Genomic DNA, 19,736 nt, shown 5'->3' with positions numbered 1-19,736 from the left:
TCCAACCTTAACTATTCTGTGATTCTATAAAATCCAGGCACTGAGCCATGGAGGACAACTGAATGGGCAGAGAAGTGGCATGTAGCACAGGTAGCCCTGCACTTAGCACAGCAGCTCTGGCACTGTCATGTTTCATCTGCTTAGATCCCCTACCCTTCAAAACATGAGTCTGCAGAGAGGGGACGGCAGAGAAGGCAGGTGGGTCACAAACTCTGCTTTTATTGGGGTTTCTTTCCTTCCTATTTAGCTTGAAATGTGATTTGATTGATTCTCATCCCCTCGTTAATTAATAGCATAACTGTACCTTAGCCTAAGGGCCATTAAACTAAACCTTATCAACAGCAAGAGCTGTGTTCAAGGAGACATGCAGAAACTGGCAGCAGTTGTTTTCTGGTTCTGTCAGTCTGCTTTGCTGCTCATAAGGATGAAGCCTACACAACTGCCCATGATCCCTCTTCAAACCTGGCCACTCAGAGACTGCTTCACCTGGCTGGGAAGTCAGAACTTGGCTGGGCAAAGGCAGTCAGCTTTGTGCCTCCCGAGACCGGCTGCCTGCACAAGCCTGTCCTGCTGCTGCCTCTCTGGCTAAGGCAGATCTGCCTTGTGCTACCTCTTAGCAGTTCGTTCTGCAAAGAATGAATCAGCTCTGAGTGAGGTTGGTGGTAAAAAGGCAGAACAGAGGAAACTCCGACATCAATCACTAGAATGATGCTGACTTCAGGCCTGAGAAGAGACTGGCTTAGTTGTAGCATGTTTGTTCTGTTACTTAGCTCTTTCATTTTGTATGGTTGTATGTTGGGACAGGATTGAAATCTCTGCAGGGTTTAGAGCTCACTTGCAAGTCTTCCGATTATTCAGAGCAAGGACTTTGCTAGGCTGTGAAGTCTTTGTTTGCTCTCCCCTTGTTCTAGATCTTCCAGAGATTTGCTTTTATAGAGTAGTTTCACTCGCTGTACTTTGCTTTTGCAGTAGCAAATCTCAGAACACAGTCTATGACATAAGTTGGGTGATTTTGCTGAGGTATTGTAACAGCTCAGGAGAGACTCTTATCAGCTCTGTAGCAAGAGCTGGGCTTTTGAAACAAACCACAAATGCTTACCTTTGTGTTGGTCCGAGCTCCAAAGAGAAGAGTTCAAAACAGCTATAACGTTACACAAAAAAGCACGTGCCTTTCAATTTGCTTTGTCTTCTGTACTATAGAAAGAAGCATGACAGATGATGCTACTAAGGTTTGGATTAGGCTGGTTTTCAGGATATTTCTGTAAATAGAGTTGGGGTTACAGTTGACAACAGATGAGAATAAGGGTATCTTCAATCAGAGGCAAAGAAACAGAGTCTAAAGGTCTATGTTAGATTATTTGGTCTAGTGTGTTCTCTGAAAGAGAATTAAACTGATTTGACCACATAGAAATTAATCTCATTCAACCCAGACAGGGAATGACCCTGACAAGAAGCAACACAAGCAGGGGGTGGTGTCCTTCTGAACCCTTAGAGCTCTGATTTGTAGCTGTCTGGCATTTTCATCAGTATCAGGTCTGTGAGTCTTCCTACCCCAAACTACTGCTGTTTATCTACCACAAGATTCATTGTGATTTACAAACACTTTTCAGTTAGATGTTTGCAATGAAAATATGAGGACCAGGACACCATTGGCATTTGTAACTTTATTGCAGAAAAAAAAAATCCACTATTAACATATTTTACACAGAAAGTTGCACTTTGGTGTTGGGTGAGTTTTCTTCCTCACCCCTTTCCCCTGGACAGTGATGCATGGGAAACCAGAACCACCAGCCCCTGCCCTTTCTGTTGTGTGCAGAGACACTTTCCAGCTCTGCCAGCCTGCACCAGTTCCAGCCAGGATGGAGTTCTATTTTCCACCAGTTACTTGCCTCTCTTTGTGCCAAAAACCAGTAGCACCCTGCCCTCCAGCAGGGGAAACAAGTCTGTAGCTAGGGAGATTGCTCGGCGCAGACAATGCTTGATACAAAAACTTTGGAGTCGTGACAATTGCCCTTTAGTTTTCATGCAGTAATAGTAGGAGAGAACCAACCCTCTTCCCTATTTTACTGGGCATCCTTACAATAAACAGATGCAAGGCCAAAGCCAACATCAGAACCCAAATTGCACTGCAGCCTTTTGTCACTTCAGGCAGTAGTAGCACAGTAAGGAGGAACCACTGCTTTACCCAGTTCATCTATTTGACCCAAACCAGTTGTGCTCCATCTTTGGGCTTTGCAGGTAATTTAAAACCTGTTGACTGGGAAATTGCCCTTTCCCTGCTAAGACAAGTAACGACAACACTGGAAAAAAAAGGTAGTTTTGCTAGTGAGGGCTGGTATCTGTCCTTTGTGGGGTCAGTGAGTGTTGCTACTGAAAGGAGAGGATAGACTGAGGCTTGTAAGAGCAATGTGATAGACAATCTCTGTCTAGCCCTTTCTGTATCCTGAGGGAGCAACTGGCTTAGTCACAAATCAAACACTCTAGAGAAGCTATGTGTTTCTCTTTACCTGCAGTCAAATGTGAATTAGAAAATAGGAGCAAGTGTTAATTACATGAACAATTCCATGTCATGCACACTACGGTCTTTCTGAGGCAAGGGCACCAAAAGATCCTCAGACTTACACTCAGAGACTCTGGTCCATTCCTTGAGGGGACTCAGGAGGCTTGGATGCAGTCTACAGCAGTGATACTTTGAGGCAAAAGTGCAGAATCTCATCAGCCTAACATCTAGAAAGGGAAGTGGAGGAAGGCACCTACACCCAAGATCTGTCTTCATGATGAGATGCCAACTGGCATAAAGACCAACATTAGAAGGTAAAGGAGCTTTGACCTTGCATAGCAGAGGAGGCAGAGTGCAGTACTAGTTTTGTACAACAGCTTTCAGCAACCAGATGCTAGCAGCAAAATGGGAGGTACCTGAGGAAAGGCAAGTGTCAATCCAGGCAGAGAAATAGACTAAAGCATTCACTGAGCCTGGGCAGAGTTTACACATATGCTGAAGGCATCAAGTATGGGAGACACGGTTTCCTAATTTTGGTGAGACCAAATTAGTGTGTCTAATTGCAACAGACTGACTCCTATCAGGCCCTGTTAAGCTAAAATTATGTTCATTTTCCTCCCAGCAACTTCAAAGCAACATCAAGTAGCAAGGGCACTTCTCCAGTGGCCACAAAACTGTTTTCCCTGGTTAAAGAGAAAAGGTATGCATGTAGGAAGGAAGCAGAGCAGTCTGTCATCCTCCTGGTAGGTGTTTCAGGATGGGCTGTGCCAATCCTGGGACTAAAGCTGAAACAGGAACAAAAAAAGTGCAAGAAAAAAAAACCAAACCAAACAACCTTAAAAATACAGAACAAGAAGGAGCCCAAGACAACTGCTTTCCACATCCTTGGCTCCCTTAGAAAACAGCAGTCTCCTTTGCTAGCACTGTGCTGACACCACCAGTGTTAAGAGCTCTTGTATGGATCACTTGCCCACCTCCTTTGAAAGCAGCAGCTGCCAAGATGGACAGAAGAGCTCCATGTGGAACATGATGGCAAAGGTTGTCTTGGCTAATTGGTCACCACACTAAAAGGAGGAGGCACCTCTTCAAGGCATGGTTTCAAGGACACCCTGGAGGAAAGGGCCAGACTTGGGCTCTGTTTCTCAGCGTAAAAACTTCAACATTGAACTACTGAAAATGTCTAAAACCAAAAGCCATCTGAAAAGGATCTTTCAGTTGTGTGCAAATCACAGCCCCTCATTCCTCAGCAGATCGTCTGGGACCTCAAGAAGTCCTCAAGGCCTTCTCCTCTGGGAAGTTCAGCCGGCCAGGCAGAGGACAGCCTGGTTGCCTAGTAGCTGTAGAGTGAGAGAGGGGTGTCCTCCATCATGTCATCCTAGAAGCAGAGAAGAGCGTGCTTTAATGAAAAGTCTGCATGGTGGCACACAGTTCCAGCCTGGAAGAGTGCTGTGCAGGCAGTACAGCCTTCTCATCCACACTGTCACAGTTGTGGTCATCTGCCCAGCAATCCTTCTAAATCTGTCCCTGTGCAATTCCTTGGGCTGTCACTCTCTCTTCCTGCTGCAGCTTTTGGAGAGAAGAGGTGCATTCAGGAAGAGCCTGCCTGCTGCAGGGATGTGGAAAACCCTGGCTGTGGAAAACTCCACTCAGCTTGAAACAGCATCAGCTTGCTTGCTAGCTGCAGAAGTTCCCTTCGGTATTCCTCTGTCCCAGAAAGCACAGTGAATTAGTTGCATTTTCCCCAGAGCTAATCCAGCCTCTCAAACCCTCATATGTTTTTATAGCCCCAAAAGCTCAAACGCAGACAGACAGACAACCTTGCTGGAGCAGAGCACGGAATCTGCTTTGTTAGAGTCACAAAGCAAATATATCAAGAATACAGGAGGAGCAGCTAGGAAGGTGTCATTTCAGGGGAAGATGGGATGGAGCTCCCCTTCCTCTCTCTATTTAACCTCTTAGCATTCCCCTGCAGAGTGAGGGAAAGGCAGAGAGCTTCTTTAGTGGCCAACCTTGAGACTTGCTGTCTTGATTCAAACCCTGGATTGAAGGAGAGGGACCTAAGAGGGAACAGGAGTTGTGATCAGCATTCATGCTGCTGCAAATACCCAAGGCATTACTAATGTGGTAGAAGGGGAACTGCAGAGCAGCCAGTAGCAAGCCGGACCATGTCAGGCTGGGCTGAAGGCATTACTCACCATGGGCAGGTCCTGCAGGCGCCGGAACTCCATGCGGCTGTTGTGCTGGCGGTATCTCAGGAAGCCCAATAGGCCTAGGATGCCCACCATGACAACGAAGACAGAGATCACGGTGATCACCAAGGGATCAGCCTTCGTTGTATCAGCCAAAGGGGAACTGGGGAGCTCTGCAAGGATACCAAGAGAATGAGGCCAAAGGAGAACCTTCAAGGCTGGAGTAGCAAAGCCTTGTCTTTGCTGGTTGTGCTCAGTACAACTGGGAGGCAATTTGAAGTAGCCCCAACTCTTTGTAAGAGCAGGAACAAAAGCAAAGCATTTACCTGGATTTTCATCATCACCAACATCCAATACAGAGGCTTTCTCATGCATGGGCTCTAATGCCTGCTCCAGTGTAGGTGTGCTGGTGGGGATGGCAGCTGTGCTAGCATAAGTGGAGCTGGTCACAAGGGGTCTCACTGTCACAGTACTGGAGGCAGTAGCAGAGGACATGCTCCCTGTGGTTGAGATGGGAGCAGAGGAGGTTCTGGGCTCTGTGGTGCTTTCCTCTGTGGCATGCACAGGGCTCGTTCCTGGCCTGGTTTCGGACCTTGCTGCTGTGGGTCCCATGGTCTGCCCACCAAAAGGCTGAGAGCTGTTACTTGTTGCTGCAAAATAGAACCAATCAATTATTTCAAAGGATAAAGTGGATCTGTGACAAGATGTAAGCAGGGCTGTAGGGATTACTGCTGGGACTACAGGAATAGCACCTTACTGACAACCCTTCAGGAAACAAACAGGTTTTATAGCACAGCCACAGTGCCTGGAAAGTCTTCTTGTTTTTCATATGTGCCAATTTGCAATGTCAGCTAACCTCAGCTGGGTCCACAAGTCCTATCCTCTTGGGGACAAAGGACAAGCAGAGTAGTCTCAAACAGCTCTGCACAGAGCCGAGGGTCACCCCTGAGCAAGAGACTGGGAAAGATTTCTCATCCCTCCTTACAGGGACCACAGAAGGGGCTGCCCAGGGACTGAGTAGCATCATCCCTGTGATGATGTGTCTGTGTGTCACAGAACAGCAGGACCCCGTGACACCAGCCAGGGTGAAGGATGCGATTGTGCATGACCACCATGCACATCAATGGTCAATCAATAGCTGCCTTCCAACAGGGGTGTGTGACAGCCTGGCAGGCCCCAAGGTGGGTGAGACTGGGATCACAGACCTACAGCCAGTCCTCACGCTGCCTAGGAGGGATCTGGAGGTAGGGTAGGGGTTCCCATGGTTGCCCAGAGATGGATGGGCTGATGCTTGTGCCTGCCCTTCTGCATGCTTTGTTTAAAGGAGGGTGTGCTGCCCCATTTGCTTGCAGCAGGGAAAAAGCTCCTATTGAGCCCCCAGCTCTGGTCTTGGACGAGCCCAGCTGTGCAGCACTGCTGAAGCACATTGTTTTGGATGAGATCTATAAAGGACATCCCTGCACACAATCAAAGTCCTCATCGGAAAGCAGCCAGCACACTTAATACCATAAACTAATGAAGTTTGCAAAGTGGATGGTGAATTAACAGCAGCTCTGCAAGTCAGTCCCACTGAACTGGCCTTGAGAGTTCACAGGAGTTTCCAGGTTATGCACCCTTGGGGCAGGACGTTCCACACAGGCAGGAAAGGCAAAACCTTACCTGTCACACTGTTCAGGGGAGGCGTGGGGGTTGCGCTACTGGCCTCCTCCATTTCTTCAGTTGTGTTGAAAGGCTCAGGGACCTCGTGGTGGTGCTGGTTTTCTTCCAGAGTGCTGGCAGTTGGGATAGGGGAGAGGATTTCAGTGCTGCTGTTGACTGACAAGATCATGTTGTGGTGCTCATGCTGTGTAATGGTGACGTCCTCGGTGCTGGCAGTGGTGGAAGCCTGCAGTGTCTCTGCCTTGGTGCCCACCATGGGGGTGGTAGGGATGGAGGCATCCTCCATCTCTGTAGCGTGGGCTCCAGTGGCATTGAGTGTGGCAGCAGTCAAGTTTTTCTCCAGGCTTGTCTCAGGAATGGCAGCAGTCACTGCACTGAAGGCAGAGGCTTCCCTTGGCTGATGCGAGGTTGGCGCTGTGCTAAGAAAAGGTGGTGTCACCTCTGATGTCTTCTGACCCTCTCCTATGGAACAGAGTAAAGAATGGATGAAAAGTTTGTCAGAGATCCCACACTGAGAGGAAAAACAGAGGGGAAGGCCAGGAACTGAACCTCTCCATCCCTTTAACTCCAGGTACACACTTGAGGAAGGGGTACAGCTCTTCTGTCCCTCCTCTGTAAGGTGGGGACCTCCTCCCCGCTGTGCTCCTGTTCTGTTCTATCCTCGAGCACCTTTTAAACCCTTTAAGGGATTTGGGTTTTTAAAAGTACCACCTGAGACCTGATTGTGTGAGAACCTTAGGTAAGTCTTCCTTGGTTCGTTGGGAGTCAGCAGTGTACAGGAAAAAATACAAGTGGGGAGGAAGTGGCAGTAGATCCCCAGCTCCCCTGGACTGACAGAGTGTAGAAAAGCATTTAAAAAGTCTGTGCTGGCAAACGTAAAGCATATATCCTAGTCATCTTAGTAGTAGTGTGGGCTTGCTGCTAGAGGGAAAGGTGAAATGGGTAGCAAGAGTACTACAGCTAGCAGGGCTGGTGGGGTGCTTTGGGAGCCACCTTCATGAGCTATTTATGAACACATCACCACCATAAAGTGCAACTGTTGTCATAGAAATGGGGGCTACTCAGCCTCCCACTACACCAACGAGGCCAGCTTCCTTAGAAGGAACCTGCAGCAAGCAAGGATCCCCCCGGATCCTAAGCTGCTAGACAGTGTGACAGCATGAGGGAGAAGGAACACCACAAAGCTCTTACACTGCCCATTCATAAACACAGGTCCTGTGAGGGTTTCTCGGGGTGTAAACAGGAAGAAAACAGAGAAATGGAGCACCAGCAGGATGGACTCTCCAGACAATTTAAAAACATTGCATGGTCAATATTTTGATGATTTCTGTTCAAGTTTCTAACCAAGCCACAGAGGCATGAGGAGCCAACTGCAGGAAAAAACACAGGTACTGAAGAAAATCCATCTTCATGCCTGCTCTCCACAGTGGAGAAGCATCTGAGGCAGATGCTGTACCCAGGAAGCATTCATCCACCAACAAAGCAGCCCACTCTCATACCAAGGCTTTGGGGAAAACTCAGGAGTTTTTAAAAGCTCTTCAGAATGGACACAGTTATCAGAGCTCTTCCCCAGCTACAGCACTTAACAGGCCCTAAAAAAAGACACAATGCATCTCTCACAAGAGACCTTTGCAGTACCCTGACCAGCTGGAGAATTCAAAACCTAACAGCAGCCTGACAGAGCTGTGCTTCCCCAGCCCAGGGCCCCAGTCCCAGGAGGGCTCCATGGGGGATGCACAAGCAGGCAGCACAACCCTGCTCCACACATTAACAGAACAAGCTTTCAAGGGGAGCCCCGGCTGCAGCAACTTGAACATGAGGACTGAAGGTATAAGTGATGCTCCCTTTGGCTTCACCTGGATCCAGCTGTCTATAGCCAGAATGTGCCTCTAAACAAAGCAAGCTGCTCTCTGAAATCATAGAATGATTTGGGTTGGAAGGGACCTTAAAGCTCATCCAGCTCCAACCCCCTGCCTTGGGCAGGGACACCTTCCACTAGAGCAGGTTGCTCTAGTGCCCTGTCCAATCTGGCCTTGAACACTGCCAGGGATGGGGCAGCCACAGCTTCTCTGGGCAACCTGTGCCAGCGCCTCAGCACCCTCACAGTAAAGAACTTCTTCCTAATGTCTAATCTAAAATGGATCTAAGGTACACAGTACACCAGTAACACCTAGAAGGAAAAACCCAAGCACTGCGTTTCCCAGGATCAGGCACCAAACCACACAGCCCTTCATGTGAGAATTTCCAGCCTGAAACCAAGCATGCTGCCTCTTGGGTGAGATCCCAGCAGTTCCAGAGCCTGCACTGGGGGGAATGCTGACGGATCCTGGCTGGGCACTGGCAGATGCTTGCTCTGTAAACACCCAACTACCTGCTGCTATGCAGCAAGACACACACAGAGCTGCGCTGTCACCGTGGGGTAAACAGGAAAGGTGGTGGCCAGGTGCCTGGCCAGTGGCAAGCCTGGCTACGTGCTGCTTTGAATAGCTGGCTTGTGCCCAGGCCAGCTCCTGCGGGGTGGCAAGCTGTGCCTGGGGTCACGCAGAGGAAAGATCTGGGAAGAGCTGTCTTGTACAAAGGCCCGAGCAGCTCTGAAACAGTCACATCAGTGTCAGGAGCTGGCATCCCTGCCAGGAGGTGCTGTGGGGCAGACGGGTTTGTGGGCACAAGCAGCTCCCCTCCCCTGTGAATAAGGATGGGCTGTACACACAGCTCCCTGCTGTCTGCTAGAGGGAGAGCTAGTGGGAGTTGTATTCCCCTAAGTTCTTGTATCCTTATGTAGCCACATGTCTCCATGCCGCCACATGTCCGTGACCACCGAGGAAGTGGTGCCTGGGTGGACAGGCTGCTCCAGACCTGCATCGCACAGGAATTTAGCAGGACCATTGCAAACAGACTTGTGCTGGCTGCTGGCCCGGCTCTGGTGTAACACAGCACTGTGGTGTGTAAAACCTGCTTTGTAGAGAATTGCAGAAGAGATTGCAGAAAACTGGCAGGTATGGAGCAGGAAAAGGAACCACTGGGGCAGCAGGAATCCCTTCCGACGCCTCTGAGCATGGCAGGTGTTGATGGCACCTGCATTAGCAGATCATCCAGCCTTGCTTATCACAGTGCTACCAGCTCGGGAAAACAAAGGAGAGCCTGAAAAAAGGGAGAGCCCAAACCCGGCCAACACAAAGACTCAAGCCATTAACAGATAATGGTGGGAAGATAGAGAACAAGGCAAGAGCTTAAGATGGATAAAGAAACAAAGGACAGTGAGTAAATAATGATCACCTGGGGACAGACAGACAGATCACCATCTCATCTGTCTGTCAGCTCTTTAGGGTAAGAGCACATCCAAAGCCAGCACACAGTCGCCAAGCAAAGCACTTGGGGAAACACCCTATAGGTTCAACTTGGTGCTTGTGAGCGTTGGAGTGCAAGCACTAATGAGGCGTAGTTCAGCTTGGTCTCAAAATAAAAGCACTCCCGCACAGTGTCTTGCATTAAGATCTGCTACATCATTGCTGCAACGCCACAACTTTGTTTCCCAGAGTTTTATCACTCATTTCCACCCAGCCCGGTGCAAACCCTGCAGTCCTGTGTGGGGAGCACAGCTCTGCTGCTGCTGCCTGTGCTGGACGAGACCCAGCAAACCCAACAGCAGCTGTGATCCTCCAGGGTCCCACCACTGTGGTTTGTTCTGAATCCCTGGTGCCGAACAGGTCGGAAAATCCCCATCTCCAGCACTGTCCCTGCTGCTCCAGTCACCGAGCAATGATGTTTTTAGCTGTTTATTAGTTACTTACAGAGACACAGGTCAGAGCTCGTTACTCTGGCGTCTTCCTGAAGGAGCTCTGCTTCCTGCACCACATGCCAGGAAAGCTGTGGCTGCATTGCCTAAGGCATCACCCCCATCAGCTCCTGGAGACAAGAAGGAACCACATGCCCATCTTGTCTCAGGTGTAAATGGGAAGGAGTTAGTGTGGATATGCTTCAACTTCTCTGGGATGCTCCAAAGCCTGACAATTGCAGCACCCCAAAGCAGGTGGTGAAGGTGCAGTCACTCCTGGATCCATAATAAAGCAACTACGATTGTGCTGCAAGTGAAGAAGCAGGAGCAGCTGCAAGCAAGAGCTCTGATAATAACAGCATCTCTGGGAACCAGGGGTGGGTTTGCTTTGGTCACGCTACAGTGCCTGTTAAAGCAGACTGCCTGGAGGTCCCCTGGCTGCAGCCCCGGGTCTGGGCTAACCACCAGGCTCAGGCTGTGCATGGTGAGAAACAGCAGGCTCAGACCACACTAGGGCAGGGAGGTGGATCTGGAGCGGCAGCTCCCATCAGACAATGCTGACTGCAGTGACCTCTGTCTGGGAAACGAGAGGGGCGAAGGAAGAGAGCAGTCCCAAGGGAGGAGGGATGCAGCCAGCCAAGAAAGCCCCTGCCTTGGACAAGGGTGGGAAACTTCATGAGGGAAGGGAGGGCTCTGAGCATCAGCCCACAGCTTCAGCCCCTCTCCAGCACTAAGGGACCTCCATGCATCAACAAGAGCTCCCAACAGCTCCAGAGTAGACATGGTATAAATATGCCATAGCTGAGAGGAGTGAAGGAAGCCAGCTCTGCAGGAGATGGGGGGCCGTTCCTCCTTTGTGCTCCCTGCCCAAGTTTCAGGGCTGAGGCCAAGTGAGGGGCTGAGGAAGGTTTGCACAACCAGCAGAGAGCATTGCTGCTGTGTCAGGGCAGCCATGCAGAGTGGGGATGTCTCCTCCATCCTCTCCCACAGCAGCCACCCAACATCCATTTTGATCTCAGAATAAAACAAGTCAGTGAGAGACAGTGCAGGGCCTCAGCTGAACCAGCCTGCAGACGAGCTCTTGACACAACCCTCCTGCCACAGTTCCAGCAGCATCCTCTGCACCCTCCTTATCTCAGCCAGAAACAGCAGCCTGAGCTCCCCAAGGGACAAAACAAACCCAAATCGAAATCCATAGGCTTCTAAAATCCCACAGGGTGAGATGCAGGAGAGCCACATAAGGCAAAGAAGGCAGCAGCAGGCTGGCTGCTGGGGCTTCTGGGGGAGCAGGGCAAAGGGGTGCAGGCTGCAGTCACCACTGGAACAGGCACAGAGACCCAGGTGAGAGCTGAGCACAAAGACAAGAAAAAATCCACCCAGGATTTCGGGAAACCACCTTTGGGAGCAGGGCTCCCTGGTGTGGATGTATCCTCCTGCACAGGCTGTCACTGCAGACAGCACCTCGCTTCAAGCAGCTTCCTACAGAGCGCAAGTCAAACTGCCACTCTGATTCATTGAAAAGGCACCCGAGCCCTTCTAAAATGCTATTTTCGTTCACTAACTGAATTCAATTCCCATTTAAGTTAACAGCTCAAGTTGCAAACAACCTAGTAAAATGCAAAATTAGTGTTTAAAAAGTAACAGCATAAGCTGTAACCTATACGTATTTAAGCAATTATATTATATCCTGTTGCTCAGCAAAGTACTCCATTAAGTGTAGAAATTATCTTTTGTTGCCAGTTATTACATTTTTATGGTTACCAACCAATGGTAATTAAACAACCTCTTCAAGGAAAAAGAGCTTGAGCACAAATGCAAATAAAACCATACAGTGGGATTTAAAACCGAGGCTCTTCATTTCATGCAAAAGCAGAACCAGAGTAGCTGCTGATTAGACATCGGCTCAACCTGACCTCCTTAACTCAAGAGCCCCAAGTGGCAGAAGAGATTCATAGAGCTCTCCAGGTAGGTGCCAGATGCACCCAGGGATGCTGTAGAGCAAACACCCTCATCGCAAGGAAGGAAGGCTCAGAGATGGAGATTCAGTACAAAGGGGAACTGCTTTGTAAACTCAGCTCCAGTTGGATACCTGGATACCTCTATGGAGGCAGGATGTCACCGGGCTGCATTTGCTGCAGGATCCAGTGCTCTCTCTACCAGGGCTGATGGCAGGACTGTTCCCATCCCCATCCCAGCAGAGAGACTGAATAGGCTCTGTGCTGCGAGGAGCCTTGGTGCAGGGACAGATCAGACCTCGCAGCCTCCTTGGGACCACAGTGAAGCTCCCAGGTGGCAGCAGTTTAATTCACCACATGTGGCCTCTGTGAGCTCAGCTGTGCCCTGTTGCGCAGGCAGCAAAGCTGAGGGGTGTGAACTGGCGGTGCTGAGTGCCAAGCACCTCCTGGAAAGCTGCCAGGCCAGGCACGCTGCAAAGCCATGGCTGCGGTAAGGGACAGGAATAGAAACCGGGTCTCCTGACTGAGAAGCTCCTTCCAGCCTGATAGGCAGGTGTCCACGAGCTGAGCACGAGACGGGGCTCAGATTAGATATGGGGTACTGAGCGCGCACAGCTCACTCAGTTGGGTGCTGGGGAAGGACAGCCCAGCACCTGATCTAGCTGAAGATGTCCCTGCTCATTGCAGGCGTTTGGACTAGATGACTTTTGAAGGTCCCTTCCAATCCAAACTATTGTATGATTTTACTGACACCGCATTTGGAACAGGGACAACCAGCCCACCGTGGCACAGCATGGCAAAGCAGAGCAAGAGTTTCAAGAGCAGAGATGAGCAGCCCTGGAAACAGTACCATAAATGTCAAGGTCAGAATCTTCTGTACTAGAAAAAACCATAAACAGCATAGACATGCCCTGAGCACACAGTGGTACTGGAGCCTGAGTCAGGGAGGGGGCAGCCCCAAGGAGAGATGCAAGAAACAGCTTTCCCACAGGTTTGCATGAAGCCCCATCACTTATCCCCCACTACAGAGGTCAGAAGGCTTATCCCAGATTCCCATGGCAGGGCAAAAGGGGAGAGCAGGATGCCTTGCTCAGCCACCACTGTCACACCAGCCAGTTATTTTCCACTGGCAGCATGCAGCTATGAAGCATCCTGCTTGGCAAGAAGGTGCCCTGGAAGCTCCCATGATGTTTGCTTTGTTCCTCGGCAGAGGGATTGAGCTGTGATGAAGACCCCTTTGCCCAGAGGCTGCTGGGGACACAGGAGCCCTGGGAAGCCTTCCCTTCTCTGGGGCTGTGTAACCCCAAAAATACAGCAACAGCAGGAAGCTCTGGCATCAGCCAGCCTAGCCCTGGTCACCTCAGGAGTCACAGCTGCAGTGGAGGAAGCACGCACATCATTAGGAGAAAATTAATTAGCCAGTTGCCTTAATAACAGCTCCATGTCAGCAGGGAGCCTGATCTCCAGTGCAGTGTGGCATGAGCTGGGGGGGAGTCTGGACATCAAGAAGCCTGCTCAGCCCAGAGCAGGACCTTCCAGCTGTGAGGCTGCTGGTTTCATGGGCTGTGGGGCTTGGAAGGGTGCATCCTGCCCTGAGCAGCAGCAGTTTGGGTCATGTGGGGCAAGCACATGCCCTGGCCCTGCCTGGAGTAGCCCTACAGGGCTTGGGACATGGCCCCACACCTGAGCAATGCTGAACATTATGAGAGCTGCCCCATAGAGTGTGGTGGGGATGAAGGCAGCCAGAGGCACCACAAGGCTGCCCCACGGAAACCCCTGCAACAAGAACTGTGTCTGCCCACCCAGAGGGTCTTGGCTGAAAGGAAGGAAGGAGAGGGGCCTCTGTGCTTTGGATCCTCCTTGCTCTCCTTTGCCCAGAGGAATGAAGCCAAGGGGTCAGGGCATGGAAAGGCAGTGGGGAGCCAAGATGCACTCTGCACCTGGAGCTGGGGGAAGAGCAGACACAGAAATGGCATTGAAGACAGACAGCATGACATGATGGGGCTGCGCAGGGAGTGCAGGGTTGGGGCGACCCCACACAGACAGAGGTACTGCCCTGAGGAGAGAACCGAACTGTGGCTCAGTTCTGGGTGCAGAAGATTTGGAGCTGCCCCAGCCAGGTGGGGTTGAATCTCACAGAATGGTTTGGGTTGGAAGGGACCTTAAAACTCATCCAGTTCCAACCCCCTACACGGGCAGCGACACCTTCTGCTAGAGCAGGTTGCTCCAAGCCCCCGTGTCCAACCTGGCCTTGAACACTGCCAGGGATGGGGCAGCCACAGCTTCTGTGGACACCCTGTGCCAGCACCTCAGCATCCTCACAGTGAAGAATTTTTTCTTACTATCTAATCTAAATCTCCTCTCTTTCAGTTTAAAGCCATTCTCCCTTGTCCTTGTCCATCCACTCCCCCTTGCCCTGGGCAAAAAAGGGGAACAAAAATCATTGCAAATCTATTGCACAGACACAGACACTGCCTGCCTGTGTGCGCAGCCCTGACAGACGGGGCTTTATGTGCCCTTGGCCCCACACCGTCCCCTCTGCTTGTGAGGCAGCTCAACACGGGAGGGGAGGCAGCAAAATACCCAGGACAGAGTTACTTGGGGTTTTATTCGTACGGCCGACGGTACTAGAGGAAGTGGATTTCCGCAGGCAGCAAAGAAAGGCTGCATTGAGAAGCTGAGGTGGGCAGAGCACAAGGAATGGCAGCCTGAACCCCTCTGTGGCCCCGCAGCAAACCTGTCCAGGGAGCAGGAGCAGGAACTGCTGGACCAAGATACAAAGAGGATCTGCATCAGGAGCAGGGCAGAAACCAGCTCATGGAGCTGGGATGAGCCCAATTGTGGATCGGTTTGTCTAGGGACTGTTGGCTTTGGGGACAATCTCCAGGTGAACCTTTCTCTTCCTCCATCACTGTCCTGATGGATTCTTTGGTGTCTCGATATAAGGGTTGGGTTTGCCATGGGGCATTTTTTATTGGTGGCATCTCTTCCATGCCATCCGTTTTCAGAAAACATTTGCTCTCTAAACTGTGGCTGGGATTAGCTACAGGATCCAAAAGCCATGAGGACAAGGAGCAGGCCAGCTGCATAGGTGCCATTTCCTGTGACTGCGAAGGGACTTTGGGATTGGGACACTAAGAGTGAAAGATTCCAGGAAAAACTCAGCACAACCTTAACTCTGTTACATTCCAGCAGTTTTGAGTCTTGGACTTTGCAATGAGACAGCTCCTAGGAGCCAGCTGGGTCAAGGGGCTCCCAGGGGGTACCCCAGTGTGCCAGAGGCAGAAACGCTGCTGACACAGCCAGCAAAGCCCTGGCCTCCTCCTGCTCCCGAGGACAGAAATCCCAAGTTGTCATTCCTCTGCCAGCAAGTCATTCCTTTGCCAGTGCCTGCTCACGTCCCTGCACCCCATCGCAGCACAGCCATACACAGCGAACACAGCACTACCCGAAGCTTTACCCAGATAAACGGAGCTGGTTTGGAACTGTTTCCCTGTGCTCAGCGTCAAACCCAGCCAAACTGCATTCAGCACCAAAAACCGAATGTGTGCATGAGCACTGCTCTCACTGCTGGAGCTCAGCCCTGCACCAGGGTTTTACCAACACAGTTAACTATTAGAGACCGAAGTTTCTATGCGTCACCCCCCGTCTCTACTGCTTCCATCACCCTGACAGAGTCTGGCTAAGAGTTTTTTCTCAGCCGCAAACAAGAGGAAGCACGTTTGCTTCCCGAGCCCCGGGCAAGTCCCTAGATGCCAGCTCAGCCTCTTGTTACTGCCGGGGTCTGGTGGCGGGGATGCCGGCAGCCCGGCTCGGGCCCGCTCCCGGCCATGCGGCAGGGCCCGGCGCCGTGCCGGTGAACGGGGCTGTCAGCGCCACGCTGCAGACTGCGCCTGCCCACGTGGGGACGTGTTGCTCATGGCATGCTGCCGAAACACAGCGTGGGAAACGCTGCCCGGGCCGGGGTCTGGCTCCTGCTCCATCCCGGACGCCGACAACGCTCTCCCGCAGCACGGCGGGACGGGCGTCCGGTGCGTGCGGGGAGGCGGCAGCGCTCGGGCTTTGTCCGGGGTCCCTTCGATGGGAGCTCGGCAACTGCTTGTGGGGACCCGTGAGCTGCAGGGTGGGACAGAGCGGGCTCGCAGGGATGGGGGCCGGTAGCAGAGTCCCTCCGGGCTCGCCGCTCCCCTCCCCGAGCATCCCCTCGGTTCCTCGCCGCGCCGAGGAGGTGATCGCGGGCCGGCCCCTCTGGTCCCCGGCGGAGCCGCGCTGCCGTGTACGGGCAGGGCCGGCCGGGCGGCCTCGCTACCGCCGTGAGCGTGAGGCTCGCCGGGCTCCCCCCCCCAGGCATCTCCGGGCCACTCTCCCAGCGCGCCGGCCGGAGCCAGGGCACTTGGGCCGAGTTTCGGGGGGCTTTTCCCAGGAGGTTCTCGTCCCCGAGGAGGAATCCCCGGACCCTTTTCCCGCCGCCCCACCGGCGGGCGGAGGAGCCCGGGCCCCGGCGCTGCCCCGACGGCTGCTCCCGGCGGTGCTCTCCCGGCCGCGGTGAGACGGGCGGGACCCCCCCGAGCCACCTCCCCGCGTTCCGGTACCCCTCGGGCTGCCGTCCCCAGTACCTGGCAGGGCGCAGAGCAGGCAGCAAACAGCGGCGAGGCGGAGCAGGGCGCGCCGCGTCCCCTCCATGCTGGGCCGATCCGCGCTGGCTCCGCCGGCGGAGCCGGGGCGGTGCCGAGGCGGGGCGGGGCGGGCGGCACGTGGTGCAGCCCCCGGCCCTGGAGGCGCGGGGCGGGGACCGCCACTGGCCCCCGCGCTCCCGGCCGGCCCGGGCCCGGCATCCCCGAGCCTGTTCCGTGCGCCTCCGTTTAGGTCAGAGCGCTCCGGGCCGGTCCCGGTTCGCTCCCTGGCACCCGCGGTCCGGTTTGGCACCGCCACCGGCATCTCCGGTCGGTCCCCGGCACGGCCGGTTCGGGCTGGGCGCTCTTGGTCCAGTCCCGCACTGGCTCCTGCATCCTCGGAGCAGTGACCCCTGGTTCGGGAAGCACGGCCCCAGTCTCGTCCTTCCATGTGCTGTGCATCCCTGGTCTGGTTCTGAACCACTTCATTATTCTGTGCTGGTCCAAGTGATCCGGGTCCAGGCCCTCGACACCCCCCAATCTGCCCCTGGCACCCCCAGTTGAGCCTGGCACCCCACTTCTGCTCCATACAGGGATGGTGACAGCAGCCAAGTCCAACACAGGACATTGCCCTGGGGCCTCTGCACTGTTTTTGAGTACCCGTGCACTGCTCCAAGCACCCCTGAGTGCTGTCCTGGCCAGGGCTGAGCTGGGTGCTCAAGATGCCACTGCTGGTTTCTGCAGCCCATGGGGAGCCCCATGGCCCCACATCCCTCCCAGCCTCCTGGGTGCTGGCCAGCCCCATCCAGGCACTGTGAAGGTCCTTCAGAAAGACTGACTGCTCTCTTCTGGTCAGCATTTCTGAGGAAGAAACCCCGTTGCAAAGCTGGCAGTGGGCAGGTGCCCAGCCAGGCACCCTGTCTCCTCAGGAAGGACCAAAAACCTCTTTGCAAATATCTTGTAATGGTGCTTCCTCCCCAGCCCAGCCTCATGTGGTGCAGATGGAGCAAGCCCTCCTGTCCTGTCCCATCAACTCTCACAGAAACACACAGAGATTTGGGGCCTTTCTGACCTGTGAAAGTGCCCTTTGCCTGGAAGGTACAAAGAACACGGGGCCTCGAAGGCACCTGTGGTTCTTGCTGACACTCTCTTATGCTGCTTTGGCAGAGGCAGGGCTGTGGCTCCCCTTCCCCATTCCAATACCCGTGTCTGCAGCACCACAGGGCAGGGGAAGAAGGTGGAAACATTTTTGTTCCCCCAGAAGTGTTGCCTTCCTTCTTCAATGTGCAATCCTCTGGAACTCCTGCCCTCAGTTCAGGGGCAGTGAGAGAACACTGATGCAGAACTGATCACATCTTTTACCAGCTCATTAAAAAAAACCCAAACATTAAATCTCTGCCCCTCATTGGAGCAGCTGCTTGCTACTTACCACCACCAAAACCACATGTACCATTTTCTGGCGTCCCATTAAGGCAGAAGTGATTGGGCTTGTACAAATGTCCCAATTCTAAGGGGAATTATTTTAAGTGTATTTACAACTTCTTGGTAAGTTTTAAGTCTTCTACTCCCCATAGTCACCACAGGGCTGCCGTGCAGAACAAAAACCCCTTTGCACCAGACAAGCTTGGGCTCTTGGTGCTGCAGTGTGCATCCCTAACCTAGCACCTCATGGTGGTGGGAAGTGTGCCACGTCTCCCCAGCAAGAGACCAGGGTATTTCCAGACACCCATCCTTGGGGAGGACATGAGCCCCAGGGATGTCAGCACTGCTGGCTGTGACCACAGTTCATGAGCAAGTCCAACGCCTGCAAGCTTCTGACTCGCATCTCTTCTCTGGTCTCTCTCTCTGGAGACGCCAGAACGATATCCATCTCAGCTGGCTTACAGACAGTGGCTCCCAGTCGTCAAGGTTACCGGTCCCTCTGCTTTAATTAAGCATATAGACATGGCACGGGTGTTTTCAGCAGCTGGGGGACAAGGAGAGCGATGGGCTGGCATTTCCCCAAGGGTCTTGTGAGCAGCACGATAAACCTGAGCAGATGAGCCCCCCTGCAGGTCACTGCTATTACTTTAGCTGATCCCTGCACTCATTAGGACTGTGATTAACACACTAATGAGGCATCTTCCGCTCCCCATAGCACGGAGGGGGCGGTTGGAAGCAAGAGAAGTGACTGCATCAGCATGACGGTGTTTTTGTGGTGACACTGCTGCTCTCCCACCCTGGAGAAGGGAGCAGAACCAAGGGGCACTTCAACATCTCCCTGTTGGTGCACAGCCTTTCTCATGGAACAGCAAAAACGCTCCCCTTAGACACCAGGCAGCAGCCCCCTGTGTCCGTGTGGGTTATGTAGGTGCTCTGATGTGCTCAGGGGTAGTTGCCCTGAGCTGTCTTTGAGGATGACTGAAAACGCCCTTGGCAAACCCATGCAGTGCCTAGGCCAGACAGGTCTGGGTAGCAGCAAGAGTTGAAGACTTAGAATAACTTCTGAAAGAAAGTTTTGTGCTCAAAACCATCAACTTCTGCCAGTCTCCACGCTCTCTTTTGCAGTGGCTTTATTTAGTTCCTGTCTTTTCGTTTCTGGCCGGTGGCCAAAGCACGGAGCAGGCCAGAGATGATAATGTTGATTACGTTAATTTAATAGGAAGAAGAAGATCACAGAAAATAAATGAGTGGAAAATAGTGGCAGCAAAAGGGCTGAGGGGAAGTCAGGGTATAGGTAGGAGGGAGGGAAATCTTGGTCCTGGGAGAGACGTGTAAGCTCAGTGCTCGGGCTGTGCCCTCAGCCCCCGTAGTGAGCAGAGCAGTGGTGAGGCTTTGGTCCCATTGCCACTGCCACCTAGCACGGCCCCACACAACCTGAAGAGTGATCACCTCCTTTTTGCAGCATGGAGGTGAGTGGTGGCAGCAATGGGAGCCCTCTGGTAAATCATCCCATTTCTTGTGCCCCTCTCTCCTCTGCCCTTTGCCATGGGGCACTGGGAGCAGCACTGTTACACATACAATCTAGAATGGTTTGGGTTGGGAGGGACCTTAAAGCTCATCTAG

The 19,736-nt window shown here is 52.7% G+C and overlaps 3 protein-coding genes across 4 annotated transcripts in view; 1 reads left to right on the top strand and 2 right to left on the bottom strand.

Annotated features, from left to right (window-relative positions):
• The window catches only part of AKR1A1 (aldo-keto reductase family 1 member A1), a 201,056-nt gene that overhangs the window by 60,420 nt on the left and 120,900 nt on the right, over nucleotides 1-19,736 (bottom strand). The gene's annotated exons all lie outside the window — the stretch shown is intronic.
• Nucleotides 1-19,736, top strand: part of TESK2 (testis associated actin remodelling kinase 2) — a 116,914-nt gene that overhangs the window by 6,882 nt on the left and 90,296 nt on the right. The gene's annotated exons all lie outside the window — the stretch shown is intronic.
• On the bottom strand, nucleotides 1,650-16,820 carry LOC134165816 (uncharacterized). 2 transcript variants are annotated; one of them, XM_062622954.1, is made up of 6 exons: nucleotides 16,695-16,820; nucleotides 6,349-6,810; nucleotides 5,016-5,339; nucleotides 4,696-4,862; nucleotides 4,510-4,557; nucleotides 1,650-3,875 (listed from the first exon to the last, which is right to left on the bottom strand). In XM_062622954.1, exons 1-5 carry the CDS (start codon nucleotides 16,759-16,761, stop codon nucleotides 4,531-4,533), a joined length of 1,047 nt encoding a protein of 348 aa, XP_062478938.1. In that variant the 5' UTR covers nucleotides 16,762-16,820; the 3' UTR covers nucleotides 1,650-3,875; nucleotides 4,510-4,530. The 2 variants fall into 2 exon arrangements, with proteins under 2 accessions (XP_062478938.1, XP_062478936.1); XM_062622952.1 differs by lacking the exon at nucleotides 4,510-4,557.

The sequence above is a fragment of the Pezoporus occidentalis genome, unplaced genomic scaffold (assembly GCF_034315485.1).
Source record: "Pezoporus occidentalis ecotype Australia unplaced genomic scaffold, CSIRO_AGI_Poc_V1 ctg25, whole genome shotgun sequence".
Classification (NCBI taxonomy): domain Eukaryota; kingdom Metazoa; phylum Chordata; class Aves; order Psittaciformes; family Psittacidae; genus Pezoporus; species Pezoporus occidentalis.
Note: the sequence above shows the minus strand (reverse complement) of the source record. Positions and strands in the feature narration are given on the sequence as shown.

Coding starts and splice junctions, on each gene's coding strand:
- LOC134165816 (XM_062622952.1), bottom strand. CDS start 16,761: ATGGAGGGGACGCGGCGCGCCCTGCTCCGCCTCGCCGCTGTTTGCTGC. Junction 6,811..16,694: donor CCTGCTCTGCGCCCTGCCAG/GTACTGGGGACG, acceptor TCTGTTCCATAG/GAGAGGGTCAGAAGACATCA. Junction 5,340..6,348: donor TCCCCTGAACAGTGTGACAG/GTAAGGTTTTGC, acceptor TCTATTTTGCAG/CAACAAGTAACAGCTCTCAG.